The 12,654-nt window shown below is 38.1% G+C and overlaps 1 protein-coding gene across 2 annotated transcripts; it reads right to left on the bottom strand.

Annotated features, from left to right (window-relative positions):
• Window positions 1-6,988: 6,988 nt before the first annotated feature.
• LOC126612661 (uncharacterized protein At1g51745-like) lies at window positions 6,989-12,246 on the bottom strand. Of its 2 annotated transcripts, none has more exons than XM_050281122.1 (4): window positions 12,124-12,246; window positions 11,350-11,723; window positions 8,920-9,953; window positions 6,989-8,404 (listed from the first exon to the last, which is right to left on the bottom strand). In XM_050281122.1, exons 2-4 carry the CDS (start codon window positions 11,538-11,540, stop codon window positions 7,413-7,415), a joined length of 2,217 nt encoding a protein of 738 aa, XP_050137079.1. In that variant the 5' UTR covers window positions 11,541-11,723; window positions 12,124-12,246; the 3' UTR covers window positions 6,989-7,412. The 2 variants fall into 2 exon arrangements, with proteins under 2 accessions (XP_050137079.1, XP_050137078.1); XM_050281121.1 differs by lacking the exon at window positions 12,124-12,246 and adding an exon at window positions 11,870-12,087.
• Between the last annotated feature and the right edge of the window lie 408 nt (window positions 12,247-12,654).

Raw genomic sequence — 12,654 nt, 5'->3', positions numbered from 1 at the left:
AAAGAATTGCACAAGCTTGCACACAGCTATGCCACCAGCATGAAGAGGAAGATTGACCAGATGCAGGACACTGATGGTCAAATTTTACTGGATCATCGGAAGTTTGTGGGTCTGTTCCAACAGCATCTGCCCTCATCTTCTGGAGCGGCACCGCGTAGTGAAGCTCCAACTGATCAACCTCTGTTGCCTCCTCCTTCTGTGGCCCCGCCGACTACTGAAGCCCCGCCTACTACTGAAGCACCACCCGACCAATGAATACTATTAGTTTACATTATTGTAAAATATTTGTACTTTTTTTTTTTTTTTTTTAATTTTTTTTTTTTTTTTTAAATTTTTAAATTTTTTTTTTTTTTATGTACTTTTTTTTTTTTATCATTAATTTTAAATTTTATCTTTTTTTTTTTTTTTTTTATATGTAAATTAATGTAAAGAGACTTTGGTTAACCTTCCCCCACACTTAAACTAAATAACACAAACTCACAGAAATCAACCAAATAACACAACTAACTAAACAAAACAAAATGAAAGCAGTAAAGATAAGGGTGGAAGAATGCAAAGCTGATTGGGTTAGCAATTCCAAAGTCTCCCTTCGTTGAATGCTTGGGTTGCCTCCCAAGAAGCGCTTGATTTAACGTCTTTAGCCGGACGCATCTTTCCTTTAAATTTCCCTCGGCACCATTTGAACCTAAAATCAAAGAAAGAAAAATAAATCAAATATCAAAAGTAAAATACACAAACACCAATATAAACATAAACAAAAACAAAAATAAAGGGATTAGCAAAGTTACTAATCCCCGGCAACGGCGCCAAAATTTGATGCGAGAATTTCTTGACACACAAATTAAACCCTCTTTTTGACAATTGTAGTATAGATGTAAGTAGGGTATCGTTCTAGGCCGGGGATTAGGAGGGATTGCTAATCTATTAAATTAACTTAAAAATATTAAATAAGACTCAAGGACACAAAACTAGGCTAAAAACTCTAATAACTCGAAACACACTTAAAATGACTCAAAATAATGGAAACAATTAAATTAAACACTAGGAACTGAAATGGACGGAAATTAAATTAAAAGACTAACAATAAAGAAAACTAACTAAATAATATAATTTAATAATGGATGGGTGTTTGGTTTTGATGAAAAGTAAATTAAACTTAATTAAATTACAGAATTGACAAAAACATAAAATTAAGGTAAAATGATAAATGACGGACTAGCTAGAGGGTTCTTCTCCACACATGACACATATGCAACCTAAATTGATTTTCAGTTGTTCTTTCAATAAATTGTGAATCTCAATACTCCAGATTAACCGTGAACAGCACTTTTTTAATCTTCAAGTTTTCCTTAAGTTATTGAATTGGACGGAAAAACGCATACAACAATTCAAAACATTCTTCAAAAGTCCCCTACGTGAAAAGCACAATAGCGATACAATCAAAGATCATTAAACTTTGTGAAAACTATAAGCATTGACGAGGCATTCGTAACTATGAAAAGCATGATACTCTTGCCAAGAATTTACTTAACGTGATTGTGACTAGCAACCTTTACTACTTGTGAAAATAAGTTCATAACGATTAGGTGAAATTCACTTATATTCTAGCATCAAATTCATGCATGTAAATTAAGCGTGCACTCTCAACCAACATACACAAATCAGTTTTTATACGAACAGATAAGTCAATTGAAATCACAACTTATGAAATCACAACCGAAGGTAATCAATTCATATTACAAATATATTCATGGTTTCGAATTAACCTCTAGCCAAAATAAAATTAATTACACATTATTAAAACAAAAATAAAATAAGAGTTTGGAAAGATTAAACCGAAAAAGAAGAGAGTGATTCAGTGCCAGTCTGCCCCTCGTTTTCTGCTGCACCGCTCTGCCTATATCACGCTGCCAAGGGCCTGCTGCGCAAGGGCTTGCTGCGCAAGGGCTTCTCTCTCTAGCTGCAAAGGCAGCTTTGCTTCTCTGTTTTCTCCCCGAGGCTCACTGCCCTCTGGGCTGCCAAGACAGCCCACTGCTGTCCTCTCTCTTCCCGTTCTCCACGTCTGCGAGCTGCCAAAGGGCAGCTCCCCCTCTACTCACTTCTCCCGCTACTTCCTTTCTTTTTTATATTTTTTTCTTTCTTTTTTTCTGGCAGCCTCGCTGCCTTCCCTTGGATCCGTAGCTGTCTCCCACAATTTATTTCTGTTTTCTTTCTTTTTTATATTTTTTTCTTTCTTTTTTTTCTGGCAGCCTCGCTGCCTTCCCTTTCTTCTCACGTCCTTCCCCAATTATCCTTTATTCTATTATTCTTTTCGTTTCTGGTCCCTGCCTTTGCGTCTTGGATTCCTTCCTTTCCAGCTGCAAAGCAGCTTCCTGTTGTTTTCAGAAGTGAAGAATATGGGAGTCAACGAGGTAAAAAAAATATAAATCATGATGCTCTCTTGCTCCCTCTTTGACCGACTCTCCCCATTTCTTTTGTTTATGCCGTGACATAATTCTACCAATAATCCATGACAGAATGAGAACGACTAAAGCAATTTTCGACGAATTTATTATTTAAAACTCATTTGTGCTATTTTTATTTTCTTTGCATAACAAATCCTATAAACACAAAAATAACGTAAATAGCTCAAAAATATAAGGAACTAACTAAGAAAAGACGAGTGAATTCGAAGTAAAAATATATATAAATATGATCCGATCACCCCTATCCCTTCTTCTAGGAACCTGCCGAGTATTCTAGTCCTTATCCTCCCTGGTTTCTGCCGTATAATTAGCCTTTTCCTTGTGGAATTGGGATGCCAAATCCTTCTCCAAAACAACTTCTGTGATGTGCCCTCAGCCTATAAATACAATCAAAGGTGCCGCATAATTGAACATACACAGAAGAGCCTAAAATCAGAAAAACACACTTGTGTTACAGCTTTGCAAAGAAGGAGAAGAAGAAGCTTGGAGCCATGCCTGCCATTCAAGACCTTTGGATTGTTAGAGCGTTTCTAGGTGTATTCTATCTTTTGTTTTCAATGTTTAATTTTAATTGTCTTTGTTTAATTGCAAACATGAGGAACTAAATTTCTTTTTAGCTAGAGGTGAATTCGAAGCCATGATCATATGTTTTATATGAATTGATTACATCCAGTTATTATTTCATAAATCGTGAGTGCAATTTACTTAACTATTTGATTGATAACTTATTCATGTGTGTTGATTAAGGGGGCCCACTTAGTTTGCATGCATGAATTTGATGCTAAAATATAAGGGAGTTTCACCTAATAATTATGAACTTATATTTACAAGTAGTGGAGGTTGCTAGTCACGATCACGTTAAGTAAATTCCTGGCAGGAGTATCATGCAGTTCATAGTTACGAATGCCATGTCAATGCTTATGATTTTCACATAACTTAATGATCTTTGATATGTATCTCTATTATGCAGTATATGTAGGGAACTTGATAAGAATAATTTGGTTGCGTCGCTGAGTCCAATTCAATGAATTTAGGAAAATCTGATGGTTAATTTTTGTAGTTCACGGTTAACTTGGGGCATTGTCATTCATGGTTTATAGGAAGAATAAATGAAAATCGATTTGTATGCATATGTGTCATGTGTGGAAAAGGACCCTCTAGCTAGCCTTCCACCCCTTTAATTCACCCAATTTCATACCCTTTAGTTTGTTTCTGCAAGTTTGTTTGTTTAAATCTTAAATTCTTCAAAACAACCCCCCATTTAGTATTCTGAGTCTTTTTAATTTAATTTCCGTCCAAACTTCCCTTTAGTTCATGTTTCGAGTCAATTTAACTTAGTTTATGTGTTTTGAATCAGTTTAGCTTATTTTGAGTAGTTTGAGTTTAGTTTTCTGTTTTTGAGTCTAGTTTAGTGATTTAGAGTTTAATTTGTGTAGATTAGCAGTCTTCCTAATCCCCGGCCTAGAATGATCCCTACTTACAAATACTACAACCATCAAAAGGAAGGTTTAAGTTTGTGTGCTATTTATATCACATCAACCTCCCTGCGCCGCCGCACTGAATAACGGCAACCGGAAACTCAAACGAAATCCCAAGATTTCCGTTCGTCGCCAGCCGCTCTCCTAGGGTTCGGGAGAAAACCTAGAGAGCCTGTTTTGTTTATTTTTCCGGTAAGTTGTCTCTTTTATTCCCATATTTAATTAAGTTTTAAAGCAACACAAATAATTAAATAGTCATTTAACAATGTTTTATATAGTTTTGTGGAGTCTAAAAGTCCAATTCGGACTTGGGTTTTATTTGTATTTGTACTCTTTATAAATATCATGTATTAGAAGCCATAGATAGACTTGAATGAATCAAAATATTATTTGCTTTGTGCAATTGAAGTGAGTTGTTTCTCCATCTAAAATCAAGCGTTTGGCTTGTTCGTGTGAGTGAAGCCACGATTCGCAACGTCAATCGAGCTTCGTTGCCCCTGGTTGAGTTATTCCCAGGCTATCTCCCTTGGTCATTTGGTTCGTCCTGCATCATATTGTGACATGTGCTAGACATGTATTCGGTGCCATTATCCGATCTTAGAGTTTGAATTTTGGAACCAAATTGGGTGATGACAAGATTATAAAAGTCTTTGAACATATTGACAACTTCACATTTAGACTTCAAAAGATACAACCAAGTCATTCTTGTAAGATCATCAACAAATGTTACAAAGTATTTATAACCATCAAAGGACTCAAAAATGGGACCCCAAACATCCGAATGCACAAGTTCAAAAGGTTTACAAGCTATAGACAAAGAGGAATTAAAATGTAACCTAGTAAATTTGGAGAAATGACGTGTCACACATGAAATGTTATTGACACAAACTAGGAAACAACTTAAGCAAAATTGCTCGGATGGGTGGGCTAGACGTTGATGCCACAAGAATGGGTCTTGGGGTTGCTTTGAACTAACATGTAGTCCGCTTGATGGTTGGAAATTCTTTGACACATAGTAAAGAACAGTTTGAAAAAAAAAAAAAAAACTTCACCAATCTTCTTCTTGGTAGCTATGTCCTGAAATATCACATTATAAGGTGAGAAAATTGCAAGACAATTTAAAGTTTGAGTGATTTTTTCTACGGACATGAGTTGAAATGGAAATGAAGGAACATAAATAGCTATGGTTTTAACTTGTTTTGAGACTAAATGGATCTTCCCACTACTCATGACATAGACTCCTTTCCCATTGGGATTGGAAACTTTGGATGACATTTTTAAAAGCACTCAAGCTTTGAATTTTATTTGTCATGTGATCGGTGCCACTAGAATCAATTGATCCAGCAATCACGTATAGGACTTGTACTTAGAGCAGTTGAGAAGGCATTAAGTATACCTGTAGTGTCTCCATGGTTCACTTCAGCCAGAAATCCAGCAAATTTGCCAAGTAAGGCAATGTGTTTCTTAGCTCCAACTTCTGTTGCTTCCTCACATTCAATATTCCCTTTCTTTTTAAAGGTAAGCAGCAAAATCATTGAGCAACATAATTGGATTAGAAGTGAAATCGAACAGGCTATTGTTTGATGAAGATGCTACACTTGCTGCATGGTTTGCTCTATATGATGAGCCAGGAAAAAACTTGGGATTTCCCTTGCTATCATTGTTGAACTTTGGTTTCAATTCTGGATGGACTGTCTAGCATCTATCCTTGGTGTGGCCAATCCCAAGGTGACCAAGCCCAATGCAATGCTCACATTTCAAACCTAGCCGTTTTCCTTTGTAAACCCTTGGCTCACCAAACCTGTGGCTTGACAAGTAGGCTTGAGACTCTTGTATGGTTGCCTTTGTATCCATGTTCATTATACGCCTTCTGACCTCTTCATGTTGGATGGAAGCGCACATACGTTGGAGAAGGAGGGAAGCTCAAAGCTCATCAAAACATGAGGTCTTCATATTCTAGACTCAAGCTAGCAAGAAGTTGGAAGATTTTATCTTCCTCAGCCCTTTTTAATAGCACAGCAGCATATGTAGTCTGTGGACGATAGACATCTAGCTCGTTCCACACTGCAGTGAGATCACCAAGGTGTTGCATGAAGGACTTGAATTCTTGTTGAAGAGCTGCAACATCTCTTTTGAGCTGGAATATTCTAGCTGCGTTGTTTTGATTTCCATACATCTCCTTCACTTTTTCCCGTAGGTGTTCAGATGAGTCTGAATAACTAAATATTTCGGCAATTTTTTCCTCCATTGAGTTGAGTAGTCATGACATGACCAATTGGTCTTTGCATAGCCATGTGCCATAGTTTGGAGAAGTGGCTTCTGGAGCTTGAACAACCCCATCAATGAAGCCGAGTTTGGCCCTTGCACCGAGAGCCAAAGTGAGTGCTCTTGACCAAGGGAGATAGTTGGACTCATTTAGTACAACTCAACACAACCTTTGATTAGGGTTGACCTCACCATCTGAGATGTTTGAAGGAGGAGAAGCAAGTGAGCTTTCTGCCCCTTGGTTTACTGAACCTTCTTCTGCCATTTGTGTTGGCTGAAAAACGCACAAGGGTTTCTTTGGTATTTTATGTGTTCAATTAAGAAATGCAAAGAACCATTACATATAGCAACACAAGGGAGCATAGAAGGCGCGCACACGCCACCCTTGGTCCTTGATTGAAGGGGTCGAAAGTCAAGAGGAGGATAAAGTAAGATACACCGTAATTAAGGAAACGAGACCCTACTAAGTCTGCTCATTTGACAATAAGGGAACAACTAGGGAACAGCTAGGGCAGAGAAGATTTACACACTGATTTCCTCCTTCGCTGCTAACTGGAATCGATCCATGCATGCATCCATGCAAACACAACACTTTGAATACAAACGGATCGTAGAGTTTGTTGAAGAACAATGGGGTACTTCCCCTGGAGCGGATTCGAAATCATGATGCTCGGTCCAAGATAATTGTGCACCAGGCGTCGTTTCCATCACCCAACGTACACATGAACAATATCCATGTACCATCAGTGCATCATAGTTCAAAGCAACAGACACAAAAGATTACACAGCAGAAGAAAGTTCAATGCATCAATTTTCGGCACAAAAGGTGGCCTCAGTCTCAGAAGTAAAGCTGGGAGAATAATAAAGTTACTGAGCCTCCAAAAGAACCTGAATTCATAAAATAAAATAACCAAATATCAGGTCACCAAATGCCTAATACTAGTTACACCTCAGCTAATGTTACATTTATATACACAGCACAAAGCAGCCTCCGCTTCGACAACAACGCAGTTTCTCGAATTGTACAGATGGATTAAGCCTTAAAACGGCAGCAGACATAACTCTGCTGCAAACTTAACATGGCCAAATAAATGAGAATCAGCAACTAGGATGCACAAGGGAATCATACCCCTGAATCAAGAACCAAATTCACCAGAAGAATACATCCATTGCAACATCTTTTTCTCCCCCCAAGAAGCCCTATTCAAGCGTTGCTTGATCTTAGAACACGATGTGATGGTCGCGCCAACCCATTCACTGCTTCATTTATCCTACTGAACACTACCTTAAGGGGGATACAGGCTATTACAGGACCCTTTGGCTTCGGAACCAGTGGTTTTCTCTCTTCAGATTGCTTGTGACCAGTCAGTGAAGATAGTTTCCTGATCTTTTTTGGCTGTAGCCCAGATTTCTTTGTTTTGGGAGACCTACTTGGTGAATTTCGCTGCTGCACTGCCAATCCCTTGGCTGGGATTCTTCCAATTTCTTTTTTTGGCTTTATTGCATAGCCTGTTTTACCAACTTCCCAATCAGAACTGCCATCACCCAAAACCTCAACTGTTAGTGGGTGACCAACAATGGCTTTGCCGTTCAATTTACTCATCAGGGAAACCAGCGGAACATGTTGTGGCCGGTAATTGGATTTCACTTCAAGGTCGACATCATACAATGAACCATCAGAGCATGAATTGCGGGCGGTAGAATCTGCCGTCTGATATCTTGCAGGCACTGTGAAGCGAGACTGCCGATAGGGAAGTGATCTCTGAGTTGGACCATCAGGCAATTCAGTAACATGTTTGGACTTTGGTCGTAATGTGCCATTATATGCACCAGAACCGCTAATGCCATTGCAATTGACTTTCTGATAAGAACCTGGAGACAATCCATTGGAATGCTTGATGCCTGCCGAATAAGTATTGGATCCATCATCCATGTCCATATATCTTCTGGAGTCATGTGTTCTATCTTTACTTGTTTGTCTTGAATTCCTCTTTCCTTTTAACTGCCACTTTGAACTACCTTTATCTATACTTATGCCGATATCATGCAAGGCAGCTGAACTCGTACAACCAGATTCGTTAATTCTCTCATTTTTCAAAGTTACAGATTCAGCTTGACGACTTTGACTAGATTGCCTTCCCATTGCACCATTTTGAGGCTTACCAGATGAACAAGCTGTAAGTATAGGAGAAGAACCTGGTAGAGAAATGATGATGAATCAGCACAAAAGAAAGACTATGCTAATTTATTTTCTGCAATTAGCAAAAAATAAGATAAAGAGAAAGGAAAGAACGTTATAAGATCCAAAAGGTTTATAGATCCCAGGGGTGCAGAGGATCCATAACAGACAGTTGCATGAATGCCCCAATGTAAATAATGCAGGCATATTTGAGTAATACTAAATATAATTAAGATCGAGAAAGAGCTAAAGACAATGGAGAGAGTGACGGAGTTGCAGGGTACCTAAATGCAAACAATGCAGGCATAATCAAGTAATAAAATACATAACTAATAGCAAGAAAAAGGCTAAACAGAACGGAGAGAGTAACAGAGTCGCAGGGGAACCTCAATGCAGGCATATTAAATGCAAGAAGAAACAAATGGTGCAGAGATACCCCATAGGACTATAAGAGATAAGTTAATAACTACAGACTGATAAAGATACAGACTAAAAGTGCTGTATAACTTTGAAAAGTTTGAATGACCATTACCTGAAGGGTCTTTTTCCTCTCCAACAAATGGCACATCAAATAGCTTATCATCAGAAGAATCATTCTCCGCTATCCCAGATATGCTGGGAATCTCACTGTCTTTCAATTTGTCATTGATAAAGGAAGTACCAGAAGCTAGTTCAGGAGCATTTCCATTCTCACACGAAATTCCAGTGTGGTCCGCAGATAAACTCCCTTTTGACTCATTGGATTCTAATCCGGAAACCCTGCAATTAGATAACCCTTGAAGAGGTGAATCACATGAACTTGGAAGTTGGTCAGGCATAGCTGGAATAGACACCATTGCAGTACTCTCCAACACCTTTGTCAATGGTCGACTGCGGTTCTTTCTTTTTGAGAGTTCATTAACATTTGCCACTTGAGATCTCTTTCTTTTCAGTGATGAAGTACCTTTGCTTCCATTTACAGGACTTCCATTAGGCATTCCATTCCGAGCATTCGAATCCAAGAGTGAAGCACCATCCTGTTGAACTTGTTCAAGAAGCCCTCCAGTCTGGACTGACCTTTTTGACAATACACCCATTCCGAGGTCCTCAAGTCCTCTCATGCGCTTAACTCCTTCTGTTCCATCATCCTCTGAATCATTTGGTGTTCTTCTTCTCCTTCCCTGCAGAGTTTGCAACTTAGAAGAACTGATATGATTTGGCTCTTCAAAAGATATACCAGATTGAGATAATTCTGGCCCTGAGTCTGGATTGTCTTCAGAATCACTCACATCGTCAACCATATCTTCATTCTCCTCGCTGGAATGAGACATGGCAGGTAATTCTCTGGCTGAGCAACCATGGTCACCACCTGAATTACCCATTCGAGCGCTGAAGTTCAAATCATCATTGCCTAGGCGAGCGTTCTCAATCTCAAGAGCATGGATAATAGCATCTTCCCTCCGTGCATATTTAACTTTTTTCTTATTCCCGCTGGCTGCATGGGCCTTTGCTTTTTCAATGCATTCATCATACTCCCCGCAACGAAAAGCTTTCACCCTTTTGGATCTTTCAAGGTTATACCAGTCCCTAAACCAACAGGATCAAGATCAGACAATGTTCATATATCAATAGAAAGCTAAACACCTACACAAGGAGTTTGTAATCTGTATTAAAAAGAATCTTAAAGAGAATGCCATAATCCTGAACCACAACAACACAATCTGCTGAAAATCAAAACAAAAGAATTCTCAGACACTGTATGATGAGCCCTGAAATGGTAAAGTAAAGCATGGATCAATGACTAACACGTACAGGAAGGTACTATTTTTCATGTAAAATAATCAGAGATAACAAGGGTTCTTTCCTAGGTCTCTAATGTAGCACCCATCTAAACCGTTTAAAAAGCATCCAGCTTAAGCAATGTGCCTCATGAATGCCTCAAAATCTAATGCTCTACTCTTCAAGGCCAATCTCTATACATAGCTGCGGTACCACATAAAGAAAATAATCATCCAGTCCAGCAGTTCTCACTGTTTGAATTCCCCGACGTAACAAAGCATTCATGTAAGTCTACCTCAAATATAATGCCATTAAATGATTGAATTTTTACAAACAGGGTGGCAATTAACTTCAACCTAAGTTTCATCATTTATATGAGTAGAATCAGATTTGAGAAGCCATAACAAGACATTTTTATGATGTATCTGTTCCCGCAAACCATGATTCATTTACTTAATATGTATCTTTCTATGCATTAGGACTGCAAAACAACTATTCCTCAATTATATTGATGAAAAGAACCATCCCTCAAGTATGAGCATTTTCTTCTTTCTTCCATACAACACAAGCAGTAGGTATTCATACATCAGAAATTTGTATACACAAATGTATTTTCAAGCTTCAAACTTATCATTCTTTCGTTTTTATAAAACAACATACCATCTAAGATTTTTTTTTGTTTGCAGAGAATGCATCTCCAATCAGTGCGTAGTTTTTAATACCCGAGGGCCACATAGTAAGTGGCAGAGAAAATTAATGTCTCAAGTAACAAGTTCACATTTAAGTGCAAGCTAACCAAATCATTGAGATAATACTTTCAAGCTATAGAACAAGAAAAACCATGATTAAGTGAAATGATGATCCAGTTGAGCTCAACGGAAACACCAAAGTAAACAACAATCAATCAACCAAATGTTAAAAAAGAGAATAAAGATAATGTGAAACAAGGTAATAAGAAAGCAACACTAAATCCACCAACCCGCAAACCAAAATTTTCCCCCAACACTACCTATGAAAATCTCAAGCCAAATGCATCTTTTAATTCCGATTCTACTCAAAGGTCAATGTACATAACCTAGAAGCTGAAAAACAAAGATTGTTAAGACAATTGCAAATCAGTAAGCCAACGGACACAAAGTTCATCCAAGCAATCAATTAGATAGAAATTATGGTAAGCTTAAAAGGGGGAAAGAAATGTACTCACACGCTTGCGTCATCACGGCCGAGAAGCTTCACCGGAGTGCCCGATTTCGGCGAAACCACACAACTGTCTGGCAACTCGTCCAGACCCATTATCCGACCCGGCCACCAGGACCCGTTTCTGCGGCGGACCCAAACCAAACTACCCACCGACGCGTCAATGCTCTTTTCACTGGTCTCACCAGAACTCCCCATCTCAACCAAACCCCACCAGAGAGCGGTAGAGAGAGAGAGAAAACAGAAAACAATTGAAACCCAATAAATCTCTGATCTCGAAAAATCAAAATTTCAATCTCCGCCCTCCATTCTCAACCAAATTCGAGCTTTCAAAATCGCCTGGAGGCTCAGTTTCCCGGAAAAATGCAAAAACTCCTCAACCTAAATCAATAAAAACAACAAAACCCAGAAAATATCAGATAAATTGAACTCTGCATGCGACACAAAACCCAGAAGAAAATAAGAAGAAAACCCCAGAAATTTTAAAAAAAAAAACGTTAAATAAAAACCAGGAGATAGAGAAGGACCAGATGTAAAGGGTTTATGGGGAAAAGAACGCACAGAAGGATCTGGAAAATGGGGTTTTTTTTAAAAAAATATTTATAAATTTATTTTCCTAATTTGTATGTTTTCTGGGTTTTGATTTTCTGATCTTGCACTATTGGATTTAGCTCTGAAATTTTTTCTTCGAGCTCGCCCGTGTACGGAGGCACAGAGGAGGGTGGGGGGAGGGAGGAGAGTGAAATACCAAAGGAGCTTTGTGCTTGGATCAAAACCGTACCTTTTTGTATCTCTTTTGCCAGCAGACAGACGGAGAGAGAGAGAATGAGAGTGAGGTAGAAGGAAATACACTGAAAGAAAATAAAAATGAAAAATGGAGGTAGTATTGGGTTATATACGGTTTCCTGTACACGGTTTGTAGGGTTTCACTTCATATGTTTATATGCTATCTACATACAATGTGATTTGGATCCTGCATTTTTTTTTAGAACAAACGATATTATCTATATTATGATGGAGGAATGTGGATTTAGCCTCACAATGAGCTAATAATTATGTGGTTCAAATTCGCTTTTTGCGAAAATCAAATTTAAAACCTCACTTACAAGTAAAAACACCGTAGTACTAAGTGACAGATTGTGCATTTAAATTAGAGAATCCATGATATATCGCTTAGATCTGCAAGTGTGACAACATAATATGTTTATGACAAGAGCTTGCTTAGATCAGATATTTGATGGTTTACTTTTATTATTTTTGTTTAAACATAGAAACATAAAATTTATTATATGAAATCTCACAAGCTATCTTG

Source organism: Malus sylvestris, chromosome 17, assembly GCF_916048215.2.
Source record: "Malus sylvestris chromosome 17, drMalSylv7.2, whole genome shotgun sequence".
Classification (NCBI taxonomy): domain Eukaryota; kingdom Viridiplantae; phylum Streptophyta; class Magnoliopsida; order Rosales; family Rosaceae; genus Malus; species Malus sylvestris.
This window is presented reverse-complemented; position numbering and strand designations above follow the sequence as displayed.

What these genes read in the sequence shown, in the direction of transcription:
- LOC126612661 (XM_050281122.1), bottom strand. Translation starts at nt 11,540, where the DNA reads ATGGGGAGTTCTGGTGAGACCAGTGAAAAGAGCATTGACGCGTCGGTG. An exon ending in GGCCGTGATGACGCAAGCGT is followed by an intron (nt 9,954 to 11,349) that starts GTGAGTACATTT and finishes CTGTTGGTTTAG; the next exon opens with GGACTGGTATAACCTTGAAA. An exon ending in AGAGGAAAAAGACCCTTCAG is followed by an intron (nt 8,405 to 8,919) that starts GTAATGGTCATT and finishes TTTCTCTACCAG; the next exon opens with GTTCTTCTCCTATACTTACA.